Here is a 25,895-nt window from a genome sequence, read left to right as displayed (position 1 = left end):
TGTCTCGGGACAATCACCAAACTCGGGAACACCGAAACGAGTTTGCCAGGAATTTTTTCTTTTCTTTTCCTTTTTTTGTTTCGTTTTGTTTTTTGTATTTTTTTTCTTTGTTTTTTCTTTTTTTGCTGTGGTTGCCCCCCAGGTCAGTCACCACGTTTTGGTAGAAACAGAAGGGAATGCTGTATCTCTTTCTCCTCTTAGAAATTCGTTTTGTTTTTGAGCTTAAGTCATCCGGAGCCTCATCTGGCAAGAGGCCCGGCTGGACGTCCTGACGGACATGCCTCTGTGCTTCGCGGGGGCGCGGCGGCCGGTGGCTGTACAGGAGCGCCCCCAGACCCCCAGCTAGAAACAAACACCTGTTATCGCTGGATTTCCCCCCATCTTTTTTCTTTGTACCTGCTCAAAAAGACAGAAACAAAGAAAGAAAGAAAGAAAGAAAGAAAAAAAGAAATACCGAAAGAAAGAAAGAAAGAAAGAAACAAAGAAAAAAACTGTCGAGGTATGAAGGTCACTATCAAGGTCACGGTCTTCCATAAAGGGGTGCTTGGGCAGTCAGTCGGGTTGGGCGCGTCCGACACGCTTGGCGATCGTGGTTACAAGACCTTAAATTCGAGGCTGGTGATTCAAAGGCAGGGACGATGGCTGCCTGCCCGGGAGCGGGCAGTGAGGGACAGGGCCTCCCCCAGCCCTGGCTGCCCCGGCGGAAAGCTAAGGGCTACTGGTCACACAGTAAGGCTATGACTGAGGGGTGGGGCAGAGAAGGGTGTGGGGCCAGAGGGGCTCCTTGTGCCACAGGAAGGCAGGCCCTGGCGGGGGCTCCCAAGAGCAGCAGCCCAGTCAGGGACGCTCCAGCTGGCCGGGTCAGAGGCCTGGGAGAATCAGGGGTGGCGGGGGCCCAAAGTCCCAGAGGTATTTCTGTTGGCGCATTCCTGGCCTGATGTTCCAGCTGTGGGTGGACGGGCACCTGGCCGCCCGGCCAGCCTCGACCCCTCCTCCATCCCTGCGGAGTGACCGGCTCAGGGTCACCTCTTAGATGGAAGGAAGTCGGAAAAGTTTGGCCCCATGAGCAATACTCAAAAATATATATATATACTGTCTATAGCTCTCTGTATATACGCATATGTATACATATAGGAAAAGCTGTGATTTCCTTCTGGGAAGCCACCAAGGGGTCCGACAGGCAAGGAAGGCCCTACAGTCGGGGGCAGCGGTTGAGCCCTTGGCTCCCAGCCCAGGAGCCCCGCCCAGGACAGAGCGGAAGGCCCCTCACTGTGGCCTCAGAAGGCTTCACATTTTGGGGACGGGGCGAGGGAGAAGGGGAGGGGCGGGCTGGTGTCCACACGGTTGTGACTCAGGGGAAAGTCCTGGTGGGAGGGAGCCTCCTGGGGGAGGCCCCTCGCCTGGGGGAGGCTGTCAAGGAGCAGTCCTGGGGCACCTGCCTAGGACGCCGCCTCTCGCTCGCCCCAGCCAGGTGGGGACTGGGAACCCAGGGCCCATCTTGTCCAGAGAGCACAGCCCCTGGTTCTGGGGACAAGTGGGACAAGGGTGCTTCTCTTCCGACCCCTTCCCGCTCCCAGCCAGTTAAAGTCCAGAAGCCAGTTTCCCCCCCGCCGTGTTCTCGCTCGTTGGCAGTTGAGCACCCAGACGCTGGTGACAGCCGAGCACATAGTAGGCTCAGTGAGGCTTGCCAGCTGAGAGCGCATCGTGAGTGGACGGCAGTGTGGTCTCTGCTGTGGCTTCCGGTTGGTGGTCCCCAAAGGCACTTCCCTGCAGTGCCTGACCGTGCAGGTAGGGTCCCCTCCAATCTGTCCCAGTGCCCCACAGATTCTAAGACACACTAACCGGCTCTCGCCGAGCACCTACTTTGTGCCAGACCCCAGAGAGGTTCTCTGATGATGATGGCCAGGGTGATTAAAAAAAAGAATCAAAGCAAATTATCCAGAGCTTTTTAGGTGGTGGTTCTGGGCTCGGCTGCAAAAAGACCCAGCAGGTCCCTGGGTGGATCCTTCCTTGGGAGCCCACTGCGCAGACGAAACTGGTCCAGATTTGGGACCAGCTTCCTGTTTCCACAGAGAGCCCTTGGCTTGCTATTCCGTTGCCAGAGAAACTGCCAATAAGTGTGTTTGTTCTGATGCAAAACATGCTTGGGGTTTTGTTTGGGGTTTTCTGCACAGTGGTTGGCGGGACATCCGCTCCACCTTCTCATCAGCCCCCTGGGTGCATGTTACGCAAGGGGAAGCTGGGGCCTGTCGAGCTGGCGGGGAGCGGGAGCAGGGGCCTCGGGCGCTGTCCCCACCTCCTCTGCTCCACCTAGTTCCACGCTGGATATTCTGAGGTCCCCACCTCAGGGCCAGGGTCTGGGGTGTGCGTTGAACCTTCTTCCTCTGGGTTCGGGCTTTCCGTCAGGGAACAGACCCACAGGACGGGGCAGAAGCCCCCCCCCACCTCACAGACCAAGGCTGGCTTCACGTGTGGACTTCTCTTCATCCTTCAGAACCTCCTCCTGAAGCCCTTCCCCAGCCAGCCTCAGTGGACCCCCCCTCCCCACCCTGATCCCGCCCTCTGGTCCAGCCCTGGCCACAGGGTTATCGGGGGCATCTTTGTCCAACTCTGTCCCTGCCAACCCAGCCTGGGGGCTTCTTGTCGCCTCCTGCAGCATCCCCCGGGGGAGGGTTTGGAGAGTAAGCGAGGGGAGGAGGGTGTGGACAACACGGGGCTGGGGTGGGGCATGGGGCCGCCTGGCGGCTCACCTGGGCCAGGCCCGCAGCCTCGGGGCGGCTGTGGGCACGGTCAGTAGGGGTGTCCGGGGTCTTTGGGCCGCTTCAGCTGCACCTTGAGCCTCTTCGTGCCGATCTGAAAGCCGTTCATGGCCTGGATGGCGGTCTGGGCGCTGGCAGGGTTGTCAAAGCTCACGAAGCCTGCGGAGACGGGGTGGGCGGTGAGGTGGGCACAGGGCCTCTGCTCTTGAGGGTCCTGAGGGCGTGGTGCGCGCTCGCACGGGCAGGTGGGCCTGCCAGAGGGCACGCGGCGGCGGCCCTGGCTCTGTGCTGCTGCCTCTGGACTCGTATTCCTCTGTGGACGGGGAGCTCACTCCCGACCTGGGGTCCAAGCTGCAGGAACTTCCCATCTGGCAAGGGAGACAGGTGGGTCCCAGAGCCACGTTCTTTCCTCTCCCCCAGGACGCCTGCCTCCATCAGCCCCGGTAGCCACCCTGCTCCCGAGAGACCCTGTCTCCAGGGCGTCTCCCTCAAGGGCACTCCTCCCCTCCCCTCCCTGTCCTCTGTTGGGCCTGCTTCGCTGTGTCCATCAGCCTCCTGGAGGCCGGCCCTCAGGAACACCCCGCCCCTTCCTGAGTAGCCCTCCTTTGGTGTTCACCAAACCGGCTCCCTCCACCCGGCACCTAAGGCCACCAACCCTGCCTCCCGGTCTCACAGGCTTCCTGAGGACCAGGTGGAGGCCAGGGGGCCAAAGGCCCTCCAGGTGGGGAGCATGAGCAGCAGGCGGAGGTGGAGAGAGAGCGGGGACAGAGCGGCTTGGGTCCTGCCTGCCTGGCCAATGCCCAGGAAGAGCTCGGGGCCCACCTACAGCTGGGGACAGGGTCTGATGTCCTGCTGGTCACAATCACCTCTGACTGACCTCACTGTGCCGTTTGGGAAATGGGCCCAGAGGAGGCAGATGACCCCGAAGGTCACGCCGAGGGCCCACCCCTTCTCTCACCTCCCTGGGAGTAGGGCAGGGGCCAGCTGGGAGGGGCACAGTTGCATCCCTTCCTCGATGGTGACCTCAGTCCTGTCACCTGCCCATTTTGAGACTTTCTTTCCTCCCTCCGCGAACGGGGATACTCTTCCCTTCCCACCACTGTCCCGTGATGGCCCTCGTGGGCTGCCTGCGCCACAGGAGGGCGGAGTCCCTGGCCTTCCACTGGCCTCTGTGGGTGCTGCACGCTGTGCCCGGCACAGTGCCCGGCACACAATGGGTGCACACAGTAGCTCTGGGTTGACGGGTGGGCCTTTGAAAGGGATATGAGGAAAGTGCCGGCATGCAGTGGCACCCTGTAAGTGCACCTTCTGAATATGAATGTGCTTCCTTTGGCCCAGACCTGTGCTGTGGCCAGCCACGGCCGCCCGTCCCTGCTCTAGGGCCTCTACTCACCGAAACACTTGCTCTGGTTGGTGGCCCGATCCATAAACACCTTGGAGGAGATGATATTGCCGAAGGGCAGGAACATCTGCGTCAGCTCCGTGTCTCCAAACTCCTGGGGGAGGTGGTAGATAAACAGGTTACAGCCTTCGGGACCTGCAGGTGGGGGAGAGAAAGACATAAAGCCCCCAAGGAGAGGAGGCGGACCCCCGGGAGGGGCGCTGTCCGGGCCACATCCTGGCATCCAGCTGCAGGGGTAGGGGAGGCCGCATGGAAGCCGCAGCCTGGAGGGGGGAGCGAGGGACAGACCGCCATTCCCCGTTCAGTCGGATCCCACCCTCAGGCAGGCGGGCAGCAGGGGTCGGGCCCAGGAACTGGCACGCCAGCTAGTCTAGTCCAGACTCCGGACCACCCAGACCTCCAGAAAACCCATCCTGCGCTCTGCTCCAGGCCACTGGCAGCCAGTGAACGGGGCCTGGGCACGAGGGCGCTTGGCCGTATCTCTGTGATCATTGCTTAGTCCTTAAGTGTTTTAAGGTGCCACTGCCACAACCCTCAAGCGGGGCAGCCTGGGGGAAAGGGGCTTAGCAAGTGCAAGGCCTTGGGCCCCAAACCCAGCACCCCCTTGAAATAAAATTAACTTTTGAGAAAGTCCAATCATCGCAAAATAAAACAAAACATTTCCGGACTCTCAAGCCCTACACAGGGAGAATCCCCCAAGCCTCCGGTAATTTTCAAAAGTCAGATGGTACAAAAAGAAACTCAGATGAAATCAACATGGTTTTTCAGTCCTGAACCCCAGACGTACAGGAACAATAGATCACTGAGCAGGGTTATGTCATACCAAGCAGAAATTGTTGTTAAAAGAGTCACGATTAATCCTTCCAACCATCCCCAACCCAAATAATCCCCAGTGCCTGGCTAATATAAAATTATAAATTAAGCATCAACAGCACTCTAGAGCCCCGAATGTCCTAAGCCATCAGCCCCTGATGCAGATCCCCTCCCCTCCCACCACGGCACACAGCCCGGACCGCAGCCATGGCCGGGCCCTTCCTCGTGAGGACCACAGTTCTGCGATAAAGCTCGGATTGGAGTTCATGTTTGTTCCAACTGGCAGGTGACAGGGTGACTCTGAGCGTAACTTGAATTCTGTGTTTGTTTACTGCCCCCAACACTGGGTGACTGTGGAAAACCATAGCCAGCAGAACCGCACCTCCCAAGGACACACAGACAGCAAGCACACGCACACCACAAACTGCGGCCCGCTGGACGGTTCCCCGCACCTGACTCCACCCTCCTTCCACCTTTCCACAGTAACACATGGCCGCCGCATCCATGCGCAGACCACAGGCCTCTCCCACCATGGTGTGCCACAGGGGCAGTGGCCACGTGCTCATGGTCATTTAAGGGGCAGAAGGCTGAGACCACTTCTACTAGGTTCTGCCTTTTTTCTTTGACATGCTGCTGGTGGGTTTGGACTGTTGATCTCCGGCCCCCCTTTGGGTTTGGGACTCATGCTGGTGAAGCTGTAGAGTGCACACCAGCATCACAGCAGCCTCAGGAGACAGCTGCCAGGGCCCCGGAGACACCAGTCTCAGATGCTCGCGTCTACAACACGACGCAGGGTCTGATGGACCTGCTGGTCCCCCCGCAGACTTAGGTCGTGGTGGACGACTAGCACCCTGATCCAAAGTCAACCACGTGCACACGTTGCTACACCGCACTGCACAGGGAGCAAGGGCAGGGGCCATCCACAAGCATTCAGTGCCATATTTCCATCTGACGCTGGCCGAATCCTACACCGAGCCTGTGGATGCGCAGGACAGGGTGTGTTCCAGGCAGCTTTTGCCCAGCCCACTTGGGTTGAGGGTGGAGGTGGAGAAGGAGCTTGGAGGAGACACCCAGACCAGAGTCATCCCCCCGAAAGGACAGTGACACTTCAGAGTTTTCTCTGAAGTCCCTGCTGGTGCCATCCTGTGGTAGGAAAATGGGGGTGCTGTGGGGTCTTCTCGGACAAACACGGGTATCTGGGAGAGAGGCTTTTCACACAGTCTCCATGGGACATGCTATCTGACCCAGGATAGGGAAGCAGCTGCTTGGCAGTCAGGGGAGCCCCCTCACCCCAGGGCTCGCCTCCAAAGTTGGCGCCTGCACCCTGGCAGTGTCCCCATCCACAGGCAGATGTCAAGGGAGAACTCAGTCCAGGGCCAAGCCATCAGTCAGGGGCCTTGCCCTGGGACGGTCTAGAGCCTTTCTGGCTGGACCCCTCCCCAACACACACTGATACATGGGTTAAAGAGAGGAAGGGCCCCCTTGGGTGCTGAGGACCTACTATGTGTCAGGATCAGCCATTGCTCACTCCCACTCACACCTCTGGGCCCAGACGCACGCCCGTGTTGCATATGAAGAAACTGAGGCACAGGGTCGCTAGGGGCCTCCAAGTCAGAAATGCACGGACTAGAACCTGGGTTGTCAGACCCCTGACTCTATCTCCTGCCTCCCTCCTGGAGAGGCCTCGGCTTACCCAAGGCTCATCACGGAAGCCATGCCCCCCCTCAGAAAGGGTTTTCTCTCCCAAATTCCAGACCTCTGGAGAGGTTGGTAGGGCCACTGCTGTTCCACACGGGCCGGGCCTCGCACGGTTCCCACCGTCCAGGGGAGGTAACAGAGGCTGAGCGGGAGATGCCGTGGGCAAAGACAACCCCGACGGTGCGGCAGGTGGAGGTCAGAGGGGGGGCTGGCGCCCGGGGAGGTCACGGCCGCCTCACCTTCTCGCTGCTGCTGCTGCAGGAGGGGCGGCGGCTGGGGCACGCTGTGCGCGATGGGCGTGATGGCCGCGGTGGGGTACATGGCTGCGGAGACCGGAGCGAGACACCCCGCGAGCGGGCGTGAGGCGGAGCCGGGCGGCGCGGGCGGGGCGGGGCCAAGCCGCGGGGCGGGACCAGGGCGCAGGGGCGGGGCCGGGCAGGGGAGGGGCAGGGCCCTGACTCGAAGGGTGGGCCCTACAGAGCAGCGGGGCGGAGCAGCGCTCTGGGGGCGGAGCAGGGGCGGGGCCGGGCAGGGCAGGGGCGGGGCCCTGACTCGGGTGGGCCCTACAGAGCAGCGGGGCGGAGCAGCGCTCTGGGGGCGGAGCAGGGGCGGGGCCGGGCAGGGCAGGGGCGGGGCCCTGACTCGGGTGGGCCCTACAGAGCAGCGGGGCGGAGCAACGCTAAGGGGGCGGAGCAGCGACTACAAGAGGGGCGGGGCCGGGCGGGGCGTGGGAACGCCAGTCGAGGGGCGCCGACACAGAGCCGGTCCTACAAGGGGCAGGGCCACGGCCACATGGAAGAGGGGCTACCTGGGTGGCCCCCAGAGGAGGGAAGGGCAGAGGCCACAGTGGAGCGGGCAGGGCCATGGCAGGGGGCGAGACCACTGCCAGGCCTTCTGAAGAGGAGCCAGAGGCGGGGCTGAGGCTCTGGCAAAGTCGTGGTCAGTCCCGAGAGAACAAGGGGAACGGGCCGGGCGGGTCTGGGCGAGGGCCGGAGGCGTGGTGAAGGGGAGGCCCCACACCGCAGCGCAAACCTAAGCGGCGGGGCTATGGTGAAGCCCAGGCCCTAAGGGACCGGCCCACTTCGGGGATCTGGTTTGGGGCTGGCAGGAGGGCGGCCAGGAACATGGCCAGGGGATGAATGCAGGACATGGGCCAGGGGCGTGAACTGAGAGGGTGAGCCAGAGGCAGGGGTGTGGCTGGGCACCGGAGGCCAGAGGAGAGGGAGGCCCTGCGGGTGTGGCCAGAATCGGAAGTGGCCGGTGCGGAAGGGGCGGGGCCCGCTCGGTCCGGCCGAGCTGCCTCCCTACCTGTGTACTGCTGGACTCCGGAGAAGGCGGGGTGGAGCGTTTCGGCCATCGTGGGACTCTGAGCTGCGGGACAGATGGAGGAGTGGGGTGGGGCGGGGGCGGCGAAAGTCTTCCAGTCACCCCAGGCCTCTAAGGGCAGGTGGGAGAGCAACAGACATCCGCCCCAGCTCCGCTTCTGTGCTGAACCCTTTGTGGGTGTGACCCCATTTCACAGGTGGAGAAACTGAGGCTGAGAGGTGAAGTCTCTGGCACTGAACCACTCAGCAAATGGCAGAAGCCAGACTGGAACCCAGGTTTCTCAGACTCCAAAGGAATTTAACCACCCCCCTCACCTCACTCTCCCACCCTGACGCACTCGACTTCTAGGGGTGACCCTGGTCCCTCCCTTGGTCTCTGGATTCAGCAGCACTTCAGCCCTTCGCTGCTCACGCCTTCCCCACCCCCATCGGATGCCCTACGGATCCCCCATCCAGCTGAGACCTCCTGGCTGCCACTAGGAGAGGAGAGGGGAGAGGCTGTTCTGACCCCTACAACCAGCACAGAGGCTGCTGGAGGACAGCATGGCGGCCTATAAAAGGATGGTAGGAGTTCCTTTGTGGAAATGGAAAGGTTTCTTGATTGTGGTGGTTATGCAAATCTCTAACAAAATGTCTCAGACGCGTGTGTGCGCGCACACGCACACAGGGGCATGTAAAAACGGCAAAGTCCAAATGAGGTCTGGAGCTGACTGCACTATGCCAAGGTCAATTTCCTGGTTTTGACGGTCCACCGAGGTGGTGTGGGGCGTCAGCCCAGAGATTGGCGTAGGTGGAGCCGGGCAGCTCCTGGAGCTGCTCTGGACTATTTGTGCAACGTCCTGCGCCTCTAATTACTACTAAATAAAGGAGTTCAAACCCGTTCTCCTCCATGGCAGAGATGACTTAGTGACAGATGTTTGGGAAGAGGTTTGTCCTGAAGTCATGGTGTAAGGTAGAGAGCAGCGGGGCGTGTTTCAGGAGGGCAGGCGCAGTCCTAACTGGCGCATGGTCAGCATTCATCCATGGAGTGAATGGATGAAGGCGTCCATCCTTCCCCAGCTGGGGCATTAAAACCTAAGGCTCTTGGGCTGCTGCTCCTCCAGGGGACGAAGTGCCTTCATGACGGGCTCACCGTCAACGCGACCTCCTGAGGCGATGCATTTGCCTTATTTCTGTTTTCTGGCTTTGTTCTTCCGTTCTGGGGTGTGAATCCAGGGGCACTCCACCACTGAGCCACATCCCCAGCCCTTTTTAATATTTGAGACAGGGCCTTGCTAAGTTGTGGAGTCTGGCCTTGAACTTACGATCCTCCTGCCTCAGCCTCCCAAGCTGCTGGGATTACAGGTGTGCACCACCACACCTTGGCCCCATTTTCTGGATGAGCTGAGACTTAAAGAAACAACCCTGGGCCACCAAACTGCAATTTGAACCCAGAACCATCCAGATGTAGTTCCTCTGTTTATCCGCCCTGCCAAGACCTCCCTTCCTGTGACCATAGCTCACATCTGCTCTGCTGGGACTCCTCTGTCCTGCCCTTCTGTTCCCTGGGTACCATGGGATAAGGACTCATGCTTGCCCCACTGGGCTCCAGGGGACCACCCTGAGTTACCTGGGTAGGGCACGAGGCCATTGGCATATACAGTCTCCAGGGCAGGGTGTCCACCAGGGAAGGGCACAACACCTGCGAAGCCATTGGTGATAGGAGCTACGAGGCCAGGCACCGCAGCAGTGCCGAGCAGCGGGGGCGAGTGCAGCCCTGTGGAGCGGAAGAGGGTCAGGAGCCTTGGCTGTTGGGTCGGGGTCCTGCCCGCCCATCCTGAGGCCCCCGACGCTCACCAGAGGCAGGAGCGATGGGTGTGGTGGGCAGCCCATTAAGGCTGACGGCACCAATCTGCTGGATGTGGCAGGGTGAGAAGGCCACTCCAGGACTCAGGTAGCTGCCCGAGGTGGACAGGACCGTCGTCTGCTGCTGCATGAGCTGGGGGTAAAGAGGGCGTCAGTGGGCACAGTCTGCCCTGAGAGGGCTCTAGGGATGAGTTCTGGTCCAGCAGGGGTAAAGAGAGCAGGACATGCTGGGTACATATTGGCCCAGGCTGGGATCAAGGCTCAGTCAGGAATTAAAGCTCAGCCTGGGATCAAGGCTCAAGCAGGTCAGACCTCAGGATCAGCCTGGATTTGGAGTTTTAGCCAGAACTGGACCTAATCTAGACTTGGGACAGCCAGGATCTTGGTTCAGCCCAAGGGTAGGTCTTAATTTGAGATTAGGGTTTAGTCCAGGGCCAGGGTACAGTCTGGATTAGGGACTCAGTCTGAGTTTGGTCTCAAGTTGGGGTTGGGGCTCAATCTGGATTTGGTGGCTGAGCCTGGCATTGTGTTTTGTCCAGAATTAGAGTTTTAGCCTAGACTTGGGGTTCAGTTCACAGGAAGGGGCTCTTCTCGGTCTGAGGCTTAGGAACCAGGTTGGAGTTGGGGGCTCAGGCACCCAGGATAGGGTCCTGAGTCAGAGAGGTGGAGCAGGACACAGGAAGAGGGCAAAGAGGCGGGCCCTCTGGGCAGGGAGGGAGAGGCCGCCTGCATCTCCAGCGTAGTCTTGGAAGTGCTGGGCACACCTCCACGGGGGCCACTCACAGCCTGGGCGTAGGCACTGTAGGGGCTGAAGGGCAGGGTGAGGGAAGGCGTCAGGATGCCCAGCTGGCCCACCATCTGCTGCATGCGCCGCAACGTCCGCTCCTTGTCTGTGTCTGCGAACTTGACCACCAGGCTGGAGGAGGCTCCCTGCGGTGTTGGCAAGCAGCGGGAAGAAGGGCAGGAGGTAGCCAGGGCCGGGGTTCCCAAGCCCTGGTGGCTCAGGCCCCTCCTGTGGGGACCTGACGCCAGTGCTCCCAGCCATGTCCGCAGGCTCACAGCTGAAGGGGCCAGGGCCACCGGAAGCCCAGGTGGCGGTCAGCATCCCGGGCCTGGCATCTGCACAGGTGTGTGTCCAGGCCCTGGGCTGCGTCTGGGGAACAGTGCATTGCCAGCAACCTATGTGACTGTCACCCCACACCAAACAACAGCTAAAAGGCGCACCTACTAGGACAGGGGTGGGACTATGGGACAGGTGCCACACAGCCAGGCTGGGAAATGGGTGTCACACCAGCAGGCAGCCCAGGGCGGCCCAGGCACGACCAGCAGGGCTTTCTTTGCATCAGGACGCAAGACAGGCCCAGATGGGCGCCAGAGAATTCCGGGCACAGGGGCAGCTCTCCACCCCTAACAGGCGGCGCACACCTGACCCCGGCTGGGAAGGGAAAAGCCCTTCCTCCAGCCCCCAGACACACCGTGGCCTCTCTGTGCTGGTCGGCAGAGAGCTCCCTGCCCACTGTCCTCCCGCTCCAGTCAGGGACAGCCTGAGCTGAGGAGCTGGAGGACAGCTGAGGAGAGCAGGCCCTGAGGCTGGCAGGTGTGGACATGCACAGGCAGCAGCAGTGGATCCTGGGCCCCTCCCTGGGGACAGGGCATTGCAAGCCTCATGGTCCTCCTCAGCCTGTCCCTGCCGCAGACCCCAGACATGCTTCCTGCCTGCACGTGGGCCAGCAGGACCCACATGTTCACCCCGTTTTCTTTCCAGACCAGCCCTTCTGTCCGCCTGGCCCTGGCTCAGGCCTAATCCTCCCCTACCTGGACCCGGGTCCAGGCCTCCAGTCTTGCCCCCTAGTTTGACCCAAAGGAATATTTGCTACTGGCTGGGCTCTCCCTCACTCTACCCTCTCTGTGGCTCCCCACTGCCTCAAGAGAAGGCCTGTGCTCTTCAGTCTTGAATTCCTGGGCCTCTGGCCCCATCTTCCATGTCCCTCCTGGCTGCCATCCCCAGCACCCAGGCTTTGTCCTTGTCATGTTCCCCAGTTCTCTCCCCCTCTGGGACACACACACACACGTGTGTACACACGGTCCCACCTATCCACGTGCGCCATTTGTGCTCACCCAGACCTGCACACACTCAAATGTGCACACACGCCACCTGCACATACATGTGGGGACGCAACCACACACAGGCACCCCAGCCCTGCACAAAACTGCAGCACACACACACGCACGCACTGCCCTGTCATCCAGTACACCCACATTTGCACACTCGGGTCTGGCAGGCACATACACTAGCTCATGTGCGCACACGTGTAGACATGCGCGCACCCCTGCACCTTCCCCAGCCTCCTCCACCTGCGCCCTCGCTGAGGAAGAGCCAACGGCTGCTGGCTGGGTGCAATGGCTTTGTCCAGGTCCCCCTCACTCTGCCTGTGCCCAGGGCACTGGTACTCACCGGCATGGTCTGGCTGCCATGGAGGGCGTGGATGGCTGCCTGGGCCTCTGTGTGAGACGAGAATTTCACGAAGGCACAGCCTGCTCCAAGACAGGGGGGAGGGGGAGGGTTCAGAGGACGAGGAGGTGGGGCCACAGGGAGCCCTGCGTGGCCAGCACCAGCACAGTCGGACAGCTGGACAGTTGGATGGTAAAGACAGCAGCCACTTGTTCAGACTGGCACACGACCAGAGGGAGCCAGTGTCAGACGGTGGCCCAGCCAGCCAGAGAGAGACAGCAACCTTGGCCACTGGACTCCCAGTGGGTCAGCCAGAAAAGCAGGCTGTCTGCCAGTGGTTCAGACAAATGAACAGAGAGGCTGTCAGTCACACAGATGTGGACAGTGCGCGGGCACTGTGGGGAGTCCTGTCTGTTAGAATGAGGGAAGGCCAGGCCTGGAAAACAGTCCAGCACCCACAGAAAGTCCAGATGCCGGCACCAGATGTGCGGGGCAGAGAGGACACACCACTAGACAGGGAGTCTTGGGGCTAAGTGCACGGCCTCGGAGGCGTACAGACCGGCCGTGAGCCACCACGCCAGGGCAGACCCAAGCAGTTACACCCGCAGCATCGGGCAGACACACCGGACCACCAGACACCGCAAATTCAGCCAGACGGCCGCATGGACAGAGGCCTCAAGGCGCACAGAGACCACGGACTCGTCCCACAGCAGGAGGAGGGGCCAGGCAGCTCTGGCGAAATGTTCCGGAATTAGGCAGATGGCAGCACGATTTTGTGACTGTTCTAAAAAGCGCTTCATTACACGCTTTAAAAGGGTGGATTTTATGGTGTGTGGATTATATCTCAATTTCAAAAAAGAAGACACTATTGGGTACGGTCGGTCCGGCGAGGCGCGACGAGGACGCGGCAGAGGGCCCTCATTCGGACACTGGCGCAGATCCCGACGGAGACATTCCAGGTCGGGGACACCGAGGTCCGGACGCAGCTGCCCCGGACCAGCCGAGGGCACGCGGGTGGAACCCGGTGGCCCTCTCCCGGGCGCGCCCACGGCCACGGGCCATCAACTGCCCGCCCCTCCCGCTGGCCCCTCCCACAGGTCGCTGGCCCGCCCGCTTCCCCTCCCGCGGCCCCGCCCCCTTCCCAGGCCCCGCCCCGCCCGTCACCTTTGCTGCTGCCGTCAGGCCCCCGGAGCACGGTGCACTCATCGATGACCCCGAAGGGCTGGAAGAGCCGCAGCACATCCTCCTCCGACTGCTGCTTGTTCAGCATCCCCACAAACAGCTTCCGGTCCCCTGTGGGCGGAGACACCACCTCAGTCGAGTCCCGGGCCTCGGTGATTCCTCTGGCCCTCCAGTGCGCCACGGACAGCGTCCGGCTTCCGCTGGCTCCGGTTCTGCTTGTGCAGATCGGGATCGGGGAACACAGCCTCCCGGCGAAGAGGCCAGTCTGTGCCTGCCCAGTTCCCTCCGACATGCTCTGTACCCTGCGTGTTCCCATCTCCCAGGCTTTGCGCCCACTTGGGATGCCCTCCCCGGCATCCCGCGCTCTGTTTGGCTACTCCTGGGCAAAGACGGTCTCTCTCCTGTGCACTCAAGAACCCGCACACGGTACCAGGTTGCTGCGTACTGCCTTGCCGGGCCCAGGTCCCTGCCTGCCTGCCCACCTCCCTCCAAGTCTGCAGGCCTGGGTACCTGCTCTCAGCAGTGCCCGGCAGAACCCCCTGCCCAACCCTGCTGGGGCTGAAGGGCACAGGCAACCAATGTCCAAGGAGAGAGGGTGTGTGCACCAGAACCAGGTGCCAGGGTGCATGGAGTCCCATCTGGCATGCCTGGGTCAGGGGCTGGCTGGACCTGCCTGAGTCCGAGGCCAGAGGCTGGGCCAGCCTCTCTCATGTGAGGCACCAGAGCTGTGCCCTCTATAATGGCACTGCTCCCTGGTAATCAGGAAAGTGGCAGCTTCATCTCCCGGGGATGGTGAGCTGGTTTCTATGGAAACCCTTCTCGGGCAGCTGTCACTCATGAGGGTGGGGGAGAGAAGCAGAGAGACTGAGCATCAGGGAGAAAAAGAGAGAGGGAGAGTAGAAAGGACCAGAGAAACAGAAGGAGAGGAAAAGGAGAGAGAAACAGTCCTGCAGACATGGCCCTGTCCCTCTCCTCCTTCCCACCGTGGCAGCCGGGGCGGAAAGTGAAAGTTGTTCACGACCCAGTCCGGTTTACCAGGCTCCTACACAGGCACAGCGGTCCTAATGGCCCTGCCCCACCCCTGCCCCCCTCCGTCTCTCCAGTAGCTCCCCTCCACCCAGGCTAGGGAGAGGATATGAAATGCCCATGAATGACCAGCCTCGGAGCCAATGAGGATGGGTCACACCTCCCAGAGGCATCGGCCGCGCACACAGTGGCCCCAGCCTCCACCGGCCAAGTACATACACAGGCCAGGCACAGCTGTGCGTGCACGTGGGCAGGTGCCCATGTGTGTTCATGGCACCAGCAGCACACGCACACAGGCTTGCATGTGTGTGGACACAGGAGCGCACTCGCACACACACGCAAACATGCACACGTGCGTCCCAGAGAACGGCCCACAGCCCTCGGGACCCGGTCCCCTCTGAAGACCCCCATTAGCACGCCCTGAAAGGGATAGGGTATTTGCAAGCAGCCGCACTTGGGCAGAACCCATTCCTGGACCTGTCCCACCACCAGGGGGCGTGAGCCACACGTGACCGCCAAAGCTCCTGCAGCTGAGGCCAGCTGCATCTGCCGTCCACAGGCCACACCCACTGTTCCCTGCAGTGACAGGTAGGAAGGGATTTCCCTCCTCCCTGTTCCCCTGCCGACCCCAGCTTGGCAGCCGTGGAGAGATGACAACTACCTCCGCGGCTCTCGCTGTCTGCTGGCTTCACCTGGATTGGCCGCGCCATCTGTGGAGAGAGGGGAGGGCAAAGTCAAGGTGGGCAGTGGGCAGTGGGCAGGCGGATTAAGGGGCCACTCCTGAGCCTGGCTGGGCACTATGTGCACCTCCCTCACTTCAGGACCCGCCAGCCCACAGCCCCCACTAACATCCCAAACTGAAGGACACACAGGTCCCAGGGTGGGACCTTTCAGGACCCAGTGACAATCATCCCTCCCTCCAGGAAGACTGCCTCCCACACTCGACAGGCTGTTTGCAAGGATGGCCCCATTCCTCTTGACCTTGTATGTGACGTCACCTTGTGGCTCCCACCATAAAGAAGTGGACTCTACTTCCCAGTCCCAGCACCTGGACTTGACTCTCTGACTTGTCTGACCAGCAGAATGTGTTGGAAGTTCTAAGCCTGGGCCTCAGGGGGTCTGTCCCTTCCATCCTGCCTTTTGGAACCCTGAGATGCCAGGGGGCAAACTTGGGTGAGCTACTGAATGACCCCCAGGAGGGGCCAGCAGAAGGATCATCTAGTGAGTTCACACTGCCTTTGCCAACCCAGACTCACGAACAAATAAAGTGCCTGGGACTGTGTGTTACTCAGCAGTAGCTAACAGATACACCACAGGCAACTACTTTTAGCCAGATCCCTGAGCTTTGGGTAGAAGGACCATCATATCTGTGTGGACCAGCAAATCATCTGGACCCATTGTTCCATTGTTCTGGATTCCCCTGTCCCCAACCCCAAGCACTGAAAGTCATGTTCCGTAGAAGGTACTTTTCCCCCTGCTGCACCTCCACAGCATGCACAGTCCTGGGCGCCAGCTAATGTGCATATCTGAAGTCAGAAAGTAGGGGAGGCAGGTACTCATCCTGGGACAGGGTTCTCCTCCCAAAGTGGAGGCTTGGGTGAACGCGTTCATCCTTCAAAACCCAACTCTAAAACCCCGGGGCTGGCAATCCTTCTACCCCCTGGGCTCCTGGCCCCTCTGCCTGAGGGCCGGAAGTGTCTGTCTTGCTGTCTCCCTCCAACTGGGGACCACTGCGTCAGCCCACACAGGGTAGGATGTGGAGAAATCAGAGGAACTTGCAGAACTGAACGTCCAGAAGGAAGTGGCCTATGTCCACCAGCATAGAAAGGCGCCCCTGGCTGGAACTAGGCCCTCCCGGGAGGGACATCCCCTCAGCCCTGAGGGCTCCGGGGTGCACTTTCCACCTCTCTGCCTTTCGATGTCTGGCACAGAGAAGGCCCTTGAAAAGGCATCGGCTTTTCAATCACGGCGAGACTGCCCGACACCCCGAGACAGGCACAGTGTGCACCCACCTTCCCGATGCCAAAATCAAGACCCAGACAGACGTGCGGCTGCAGACAGCTCGGCAGGAAGGCCCGGGGGACCGCAGACGCGAGGCTCCGCCCGCGCGTCCAGCCCGCCGCTCCCTCCTCCCGCCGGCCCCGCCCCTCTGAACTCCTTCCCCTCGGGTCCCCCCTTCTCAGACCCGTCCCCGCCGCAAGCCCACCTCCACTCAGGCCCCCTCAGTCCAAGTGCGCCCCCCTCTGCGCCCTTCCCCTCTCCGGAGCCCCTCCCTTCGCTGAGTCCCCTCCCCCTCGCTAAGACCCGCCCCTTCTGACACCCGCCCCCTTTCTGCGTGCTGTCGGGCTGGGCTCCTGTGGGCTGCTTGGATTTGAACTCAGCCTTGGGAGCCCCAGAACCAGGAGGCCTCTGCTCATCCCGACGCTCCCAATTCCCCCAGCCCAGCTCCTGCCCCAAAGCCACTGGCAGCCACAACCTCAGACCACCTAGGAAAGCCCCAAAGCACCCCTCCCTTCCCCCATCCTTCGGCCGCTGCCCCCCACCCCCGGCCCTCTGCACCTGGGTGCCACACCCTGCTAGCTGGAGGCAGAGGGGAGATTATTTCAACCAGATGCGACCAGCGTCTGGGTTGGGGTGGCCAGACGTGGGGGGCCAGGGGCACCTGAGATCTAGCTCCTGCTGCCCCTCCTCTCCCATCCGCCTCCGCTGGCCCTCACCTCCTCCCTACTCCCAGCACCTTGGGCAGATGAGGATGGGGTTACCATGGCAACGCTGATTCACCACACGGAAGCTGGCAATTGTTGTTGCCATGGAAACCGCCTCTTAGGGGCGAGCCCAGCTCCTGCCTTGCACAAAAGAGATATTTAAATATAATCTTTGAGAGATGGATGGGCCGAGGGAGGGAGGGGCGGCCGCGGGAGAGAATCCGCCCCCATCACCCAACCCTGCCCCCACCTATTCTCGGGGCCTGGGGTACCTGCTCCCCATCCCCCGCCCTTCCGCCGCTGGAGCTGGGAGCTTCCGCCTCCTCCTGGGTCAGCCTGGTGGTGGGGAAGGGGGTCCTAATCCGGCCCGAGGAGCCCGTGGGTAGCCCTCTCCTCCCCAGGTCCCCACGCCGCCGCCGGTCTCTAAGGCCCGGCGCTCCCCGCCCCGCAGCCCGGCGCCCGCCTTACCCACCGACCGGAGACGCGCGCCAGGCTGGCATCCACGTGCGGCCGCCCGGCCGGCCGCCCCGGGCGCACAGGCGCGCGCACACCGCACGCAGACTCGGGCCCCGCGCCACCCCTCCTGTCGCCCCTGCCGCCCATCTGCCTCTGCCCACCTCCTTCCGGCTCCCTCTCTCCATCTGTCCCACCGAGGTCTCTGCTGAATGCCCTCCCTCTCTCCTCCACCTTCTCTGGCTCCCCATCTCTGCAGCCCTTCCCTGACCCCTCCCTTCCTCTTTTTATGTATTCGACAACATTTCCGGTGTGTCCAAGTTGAGAAATTTTGGGATCCCAAGGAGGGGCCCCATAGTCGTCTGCTGAAGGGGAGACTGGCAGACCCTGCCACTTTCATGGGGTCAGGGCCAGGTGGAGGGAAGAAGGACCAGGGCTGGAGCAGAGAACAGTGAAGAGCCAGAAGTTGCCGGGGCTGCACTGAAGACAGAGACCGCAGGGGCGCTGAAGCACGAGTGGGCGCTGGGGTGGTCCGACAACTTCCCCCGCCGCAGCACCGCAGAGTGGCCGTTTGATCTCCACGCAGCAGGGAGAGCTGCGGACATTCGCTCCCACTTCACAGATGGGATACCAGAAAGGAAGGGGAGGCAGCAGAAGCCAGCCAGGTTCTGCCGGTTTTCTCGGGGTCCTCTGAGGACTCCCCCTCCCTCCACCTAGGGAGGGCCTGGGGCTCCCCGGGTGCCTGGGGCCTCTAGGAGGGGTGGGCACGCACTAGGCGTGGGACCCAGTTGGCACTCTGCTCCCGGGGGGGGGGCGACTCCAGCCGAACCACATGGAGAAGCCGCAGGGGCTGCAGGAGGGGTCTCTGTCGCCCGCAGGAGCCAAGAATCCACCACATTTGAAAAGTTGTGCCTTAGAAGACTTTGGGCCAGGGGAGACCCCAACCAGATGGCGCGGGGAAGGAAGGAGGGCGGACACCCATCTGGCTGCCCACCCACACTCCACGTCCTCCTCTCCCACCTGGACCCCCGCCTATGCCACGCAACAGACCCAGCCCTTCTGCGCCGCGTGCCGCTGTACCTCCCTGTTGCCCTGGGTGGACGCCGGTTCCTCATCCTGGCATCCGAGGGCCCCTCTGAGAGCCCAGCACGGCGTTCACAAACGGCAACCTATGGTCCCCATGCTCCACAGAAAGTAGAACTGCCTGACCCTCATGGGCCAAGAGCATGTGGGCAGTGCCTGGCATGGGATGCACCCAAGGCACAGCGGGACGCCCGAGCCACCCGTTTGCCCTGCCTGGCTCCGTCCACCCACCACACACGCGTGTCCGCCCCAGTCGCAGGTTCGGGGCCCAGCCGGCAGCACCTCACAGCACCTGAGAGCACGTCCACAGCCCAGGCTTCAGAGGAGGGGACTGAGGCTCAGAGGCCAGATCAACAGATGCAGCAGAGCGACCCCCACGGGACCGTGACCAGCCGAGTCCCCCAGCACGGGAGTGGGTGTGGCCATGATTTCCCCTGGGGTCACCCAGAGACCCTTGGGGATTTCAGGAGGGCACCAAGCTGAAGGCATCTGGCCCTTCTGAACAGCAAGGACTCATGGACGGGCTGACTCATCCCTAGGCAGGGAGCTCGAGGGAGCTCCAGGCATCCCGGCCTCACAAGACCTGGTGAGGAAAGGGACAGTGTCCCCCTAGTGGCCTGGCTCCTGGCTGGCTGGTGCAGCCCCCACCCCGTGAGGGGCCTCCAGATGCAGGGCCAGGGGGTATCCCGGCTTCCCCTGGAGCGCAGGGCCTCTGCCGGCCTGGGCTCTGCGGTCCTGCAGTCTACTCGGTTCTATTCTGGGAGGCCCTTATTCAGTTTAGGACCTTATTCTGGAATGCTGAGCTTTGACTGACCGGTGTCCCCCACGGGCACTGCTGTCACACTTGCGGGGGCGATGGGCGGGGGCTGCCTCCGAGCAGGGCTGGGGCGGGAGGCGGCAGCCCGCAAGCACCGGCCAGGCCGGGTCCTCCTGGCCCACACGCAGGGGGAAGAGTGTCAGCACTGCGTCCCCAGCACACAGGACTCTGCAGGGGAGGAGGGGCAGCGCTGGGGCGGTGGCCTCGTGGGCGCCCTGCTCTAGCTCTGCCACCAGGCTGTGCGTGTGCGTGTGTGAGTGTGCATGCACGGTAGGACACGTGCACCAGCCCCGTGGCCGCCTCTCAGTGTGGAGAAGCCCTCGGTGACCAGTGTGCTCAGCTGTGGCTGACAGGCGAGGGCCTCCGCCCCAGCAGCCCCCTCTGCCCTCAGAGCGAGCCGGCCACGCAGGAGGGGCCGTGAGCGCCTGGTCTCCAAGGCAGCGGTGCGACTGGTGCCACCAAAGCCACTCTCAAGCGTCCCTGCTCATCAGAGCAAGTGCTGGACCCCATGGACCCCATGGACCCCTTGGTCGCAGGACGGATAAACAAGTGGTGCCCTAGTGCTGGGAGTACCACGCAGCCCTGGAAAGCACAGGCCTCCGCTCTCCCCGAGCAGGGTCTCCGCCACACCCCGGGGCGAGACAAACCAGCACCTCTGTGGCTGCGTGCTGCTCGGTGGGAAGGGACAGGCCAGGAGCCCCTGTCCTGAGAAAGCCGGGGAGACGTCCAGGAGGTGGCGTGGCTCCCGCGGCAGGGGAACAGCTGCTGCTCCCTCCCGCGCTCCTGCCACTCCTCCCCGGCAGGGATTTAAAGAATCCTTTCAAAGTGCTGGTGCCTCTCAGCAGCAGCTCCAGGCCTGGGGTGGGGACGCAGCCCACCGGGCCTCGGCCGCAGCCTGAGCTCTGAGCAGCCTCCCCTCTGTGGAGCCTCTGCCTCACCTCCAGGAGGATGGGTCGGCTTGCGGGAACGGAATCAGACACCAGGGGAGAGAGGCCTGAGGAGCTGGCGGGTCTCAGCTGCAGCCCTCCCCTCACTACCTCATGGCTGGGCAGCCCCTGAAAGACTCCTTCCCCTCTCTGAGCACATCTCCCCCGACAGGGTGAGCCTCAGCCCCAGCCTCCAGACTGAAGACGAAGTCACCCAGTGTGCTCTGGAATGGCGGCAAGGCACGCTCCGGGCCCTCGTGGAAGGCCAGGAAAACTGAACCCAGGGAGAGGGACATTACTTGACACTCCCATCCTGCCAGCACCCACCAGCTGGTATCAAGGAGGCCTCACTCTGTCGTCGGGACATGGCATGGTGGTGCCTGGAAGTCACCCACACAAACCCTCGCTGGCGGGGATGCTGGACTCCAGACTTCTGCTGTCCAGCGTGGCAGTTGGCCTCGGTCCAGAATGCATCAGGACTGTGCCGTCCAGCGCTGCAGACGTCAGCCCCAGGTAGTGGCTTATGTTTAAATTTAAATTCATGAAAATTAAATAACATGAAAAACTCAGTTTCCAAGTCATGCTTTTCTCAAAGGCTCACAGACACCTGGTGAGCTGGTGGCCACCATGCCATACCCTCGGAGAACATTTCCACCATCCCGGGATGCCCTGTGGGATGGCTCTGGGCCAGAGCGGAAACCAGCAAGCAGCACCCATGGCCCCTTCCGGCCCACCTCTTGCTTTTGTAAATAAAGTTTTATTGGCAGAGACGTGTGCATTGTGTTTACACGTTGCCTTCAGGTGCGTTCACACTGAGTGGCTGCCATAGGTGGCCTCATGGCCTGCAAAGTCGAAAGTATTCGCCCTCTGACCTTTGTGGAAACAGTGTACTGACTCTTCATGCAGAACATTCTAGAACTACACCATCCAACATAATGGCTGCTCAGCACTTATGGCTGGTGGGACACAGACAGGGAGCTTGTTCCACTGAGTTAAGTGTAAATTAAATCTAAAACCTGATGCCCGACTGTCCCTGGGAAACGTCTACCTTTAGAACACTTGGCAATGACTCTACTTTCTCGACCATTGATCCTATAAAATGCAAACACAGAGATCAAAGGTGCTGATAACGACTGAGCGTCCAAATCTGTGTGAATGCAACACGTGAAAGATTTTGAGCATGGCCTGAGAAAAAGGAACGTGGACACGTCACTTGTCATTGGTGATGTTTACCTAAACCACATGCTGAAAAGATGAGACTTGGATTTGCTGTGTTAAAACTGAATATCATATTAAGATCGGTTTCTCCTTCAAATGCGGCTCCTGGTGAATTCTGAATCGTGCGCGGGGCGCCCATACTTCCTGATGGGGTTCTGGAACATTCCTGCTCCCTGTGGTCCTGAGCAGGGTCTCCCTCCAGCACTCTAGCCTTTAGAGCTGGCCCTTTCCCCGGGGCGGGCGTCCTGGGCACCATGGGTGCTGGGCAGGGTCCTGCCTCCGCACTCCATGCTGGACACCCGTCGTGACACCACATGCGTCCCCGGGAGTCCCGGGCCTGGGGCGGGAGCCACGGAGACGCTGCGCTGACCCGGCGGCCCCAGGGCTCCCTGAGCTCTCAGCAGCACGCCCAGCCGGAGTCCTCCAGAGTCCTCCCCGACCCCCAGGCTCGGCCCCGCCGCTCCCTCCCAGGAAGCCCTCACTGCCGACCAGCCGTGGGTCTCCCTGGCAGTGGGGAGCCCCATGCCCTAGAAGGGCCTGTGAGCAGGAGGCCATTTGAGAGCCCAGGGAGGCTGTGGGAAGCCAGGGCAGGGGTGCGGGTGACCGGGGTGAGGCCACCACAGGAGGGTGGACGGCTCCTCCCCAGGAGCCCGAGGGGGCAGGAGCAGGCCTGCCCCACCTTGACCCAGCTTCTCACTTCTGGACTGAGAGAGGCAGCTCCCCGCTGCCCGAGCCCCTCCGGAGGCCATCTGCCGCAGCTGCCCTTGGAACCAAGAGCCCAGCCCAGCCCGCGCCACCCCAGGGCCCCAGGGGTCCTCGACACATCAGGCACGTCGCCCTGCCCTCCTCAGGGCACCTCCACGCAGGCCCCTGGCCACCCCATCCACACTGGTGCTTCCTGAGTCTGCTCTGGAAGACGCGCTCCACTCCTCAGCTGCCCCGGCCACTCCCCTGCTGGCCTTCCTTGTCGCCACGCCCTCCTGCCCCACCAGGTGCTCAACCGTGTGCAACAACCCCAAGCCTGCGGCCCGCCCAGGGTCCACCTCCGCAGGCAGCCGAGGGGCAGCCTAGGGGCAGACACAGACACAGGCGCCCGCCCCCCGGGGCCAGGGCAGCAGGAGGCCAGGGTGGAGATTCTGCAGGTAAAAAAACCAGTCCCAGGTGAGACCCTCAGCAGGACCCGGGGGTGGGTGCTCGGGGGTCCTCAGGGTCTGGGAGTGAGGAATTCCTAGGAACTGGGGATGAACAGAGATCAAAAGACAAGGACCTGGACGTCCCCAAAAACAGGACCCGCCTCTCCCCTCACTTTTTAGAGTCTCTCCAGCTCCGTCAGAGGAGATAAGTAAACCAGAGAGGGAAAGATGCTGGCCCGGGTCGCACAGCTCCGCAGGCTAGAGCAGAGGCTCAAGCTGAAGCCGTCACAGAGGCAGAGGCCAGGGAGAGGTGACAAAGAGGGAGACCCTCTGGAGAGCAGGATGCGGGGACTGTGGACCTTGGGGACAAGTAGGAGAGGTGGATGCCCAGGGACTGGGGAGAGGAACTGCTTCAGGGGGAGTCGTGGTCATTTTGAGCCTTGCCAAGTCTGGGGCACCTGTGAACAGTTGGGGGAGTCACTTAGAGGTGACAAGTCACAGAGAGGATAGTAGAAGCTTAGCGGAGGGCCTGGCAAAGAGCAGGTGCTCAGTGAGATTTTGTTGAATGAATGGATGGAGGGAAAGGTGGCGTTCAGGTGAATGATGGACGTGTAGGAGGATGTGTGGCTGGGTGGGTGGGTAGGTGGGTGGGTGGGCGGGTGAGTGGGTGGGTAGATGATTGGGTGGTTGGTTGGGTGGATGGGTGGGTGGATGGGTGGGTGGATGGTTGGGTGGATGGTTGGGTGGATGGTTGGGTGGATGGGTGGGTGGATGGGTGGGTGGATGGTTGGGTGGATGGTTGGGTGGATGGGTGGGTGGATGGGGTGGTGGATGGGTGGGTGGATGGGTGGGTGGATGGTTGGGTGGATGGTTGGGTGGATGGGTGGGTGGATGGGTGGGTGGATGGGTGGGTGGATGGGTGGGTGGATGGTTGGGTGGATGGTTGGGTGGATGGTTGGGTGGCTGGACAGATGGCTGGCTGGCTGGGTGGCTGGACAGATGGGTGGATGGGTAGATAGTTGGGTGATTGGTTGGGTGGATGGCTCGGTGGATGGGTGGGTGGATGGGTGGGTAGATAGGAGGGTAGATGGGTGGGTGGATGGGTGGGTGGATGGGGGGGTGGATGGGTGGGTGGATGGGTGGGTGGATGGTTGGGTGGATGGGTGGGTGGATGGGTGGGTGGATAGGAGGGTGGATGGGTGGGTGGATAGGTGGGTGGATGGGTGGGTGGATGGTTGGATGGATGGTTGGGTGGATGGGTGGGTGGATGGTTGGGTGGATGGGTGGGTGGATGGGTGGGTGGATGGGTGGGTGGATGGGTGGGTGGATGGGTGGGTGGATGGTTGGATAGATGGGTGGGTGGATGGGTGGGTGGATGGGTGGGTGGATGGGTGGGTGGATGGGGGGTGGATGGGTGGGTGGATGGATGGGTGGATGGGGGGTGGATGGGTGGGTGGATGGATGGGTGGATGGGGGGTGGATGGGTGGGTGGATGGATGGGTGGATGGGTGGGTGGATGGGTGGATGGATGGTTGGGTGGATGGGTGGGTGGATGGGTGGGTGGATGGGGGGTGGATGGGTGGGTGGATGGGTGGGTGGATGGGTGGGTGGATGGGTGGATGGATGGGTGGATGGGTGGGTGGATGGGTGGATGGATGGTTGGGTGGATGGGTGGGTGGATGGCTGGATAGATGGGTGGGTGATGGGGGGGTGGATGGGTGGGTGGATGGTTGGATAGATGGGTGGGTGGATGGGTGGGTGGATGGTTGGGTGGATGGGTGGGTGGATGGTTGGGTGGATGGGTGGGTGGATGGGTGGGTGGATGGTGGATAGATGGGTGGGTGGATGGGTGGATAGATGGTTGGGTGGATGGGTGGGTGGATGGGTGGGTGGATGGGGGGTGGATGGGTGGGTGGATGGGTGGGTGGATGGGTGGGTGGATGGATGGGTGGATGGGTGGGTGGATGGGTGGGTGGATGGGTGGATAGATGGTTGGGTGGATGGGTGGGTGGATGGGTGGGTGGATGGGTGGATGGATGGTTGGGTGGATGGGTGGGTGGATGGCTGGATAGATGGGTGGGTGATGGGGGGGTGGATGGGTGGGTGGATGGTTGGATAGATGGGTGGGTGGATGGGTGGGTGGATGGTTGGGTGGATGGGTGGGTGGATGGTTGGGTGGATGGGTGGGTGGATGGGTGGGTGGATGGTTGGATAGATGGGTGGGTGGATGGGTGGATAGATGGTTGGGTGGATGGGTGGGTGGATGGGTGGGTGGATGGGGGGTGGATGGGTGGGTGGATGGATGGGTGGATGGGTGGATGGATGGGTGGATGGGTGGGTGGATGGGTGGGTGGATGGTTGGGTGGATGGATGGGTGGATGGGGGGTGGATGGGTGAGTAGCTGGACAGATGGCTGGATGGGTAGATAGTTGGGTGGATGGTTGGGTGGATGGGTGGGTGGATGGTTGGATGGATGGATGGGTGGATGGGTGGGTGGATGGGTGGGTAGATGGTTGGATGGATGGATAGGTGGATGGGTGGGTGGATGGGTGGGTGGATGGGTGGGTAGATGGGTGGATGGGTGAGTGGCTGGACAGATGGCTGGCTGGATGGGTGGCTGGACAGATGGCTGGATGGGTAGATAGTTTGGTGGTTGGTTGGGTGGATGGGTGGGTGGATGGTTGGATAGATGGGTCAGTGGATGGGTGGGTGGATGGGTGGGTGGCTGGACAGATGGCTGGAGGAGTAGATGGTTGGGTGGATGGGTGGGTGGATCGTTGGGTGGATGGGTGGGTGGATGGTGGGATGGATGGGTGGGTGGATGGACAGATGGATGGATGGGCTGGTGGATGGGTGGATGATTGGGTGGATGGGTGGATGGGTGGAATGGATGGGTGGGTGGATGGGTGAATGGATGGATGGGTGGATGGATGGGTGGATGGAATGAATGGGTGGGTGGATGGGTGGATGGATGGACAGATGGATGGGTGGATGGATGGATGGGTGGATGGACGGGTGGATGGAATGAATGAGTGGGTGGATGGGTGGATGGATGGAC

At 61.6% G+C, this 25,895-nt stretch overlaps 1 protein-coding gene across 5 annotated transcripts in view; it reads right to left on the bottom strand.

Annotated features, from left to right (window-relative positions):
- Positions 1 to 466: 466 nt before the first annotated feature.
- The window catches only part of CELF5 (CUGBP Elav-like family member 5), a gene marked incomplete at its 3' end in the record, with an annotated part of 41,908 nt that continues 16,479 nt past the window's right edge, over positions 467 to 25,895 (bottom strand). The window contains exons 3-12 of one of the 5 annotated variants that reach the window (XM_079115194.1): positions 15,161 to 15,212; positions 13,459 to 13,587; positions 12,298 to 12,377; positions 10,626 to 10,772; positions 9,834 to 9,975; positions 9,607 to 9,753; positions 7,981 to 8,043; positions 6,912 to 6,995; positions 4,153 to 4,296; positions 467 to 2,918 (exon numbers count right to left, since the gene is read on the bottom strand). In XM_079115194.1, the coding sequence (XP_078971320.1) occupies positions 2,791 to 2,918; positions 4,153 to 4,296; positions 6,912 to 6,995; positions 7,981 to 8,043; positions 9,607 to 9,753; positions 9,834 to 9,975; positions 10,626 to 10,772; positions 12,298 to 12,377; positions 13,459 to 13,587; positions 15,161 to 15,212 (1,116 nt within the window). Of the gene's footprint in view, positions 2,919 to 3,003; positions 3,128 to 4,148; positions 4,297 to 6,911; positions 6,996 to 7,980; positions 8,044 to 9,606; positions 9,754 to 9,833; positions 9,976 to 10,625; positions 10,773 to 12,297; positions 12,378 to 13,458; positions 13,588 to 15,160; positions 15,213 to 25,895 lie in introns of those variants that run through there. The other 4 variants (XM_079115195.1, XM_079115197.1, XM_079115196.1 and 1 more) reach the window with 4 other exon arrangements.

Source organism: Sciurus vulgaris, assembly GCF_902686455.1.
Source record: "Sciurus vulgaris genome assembly, chromosome: 16".
NCBI classification, from domain to species: Eukaryota; Metazoa; Chordata; class Mammalia; order Rodentia; family Sciuridae; genus Sciurus; species Sciurus vulgaris.
This window is presented reverse-complemented; position numbering and strand designations above follow the sequence as displayed.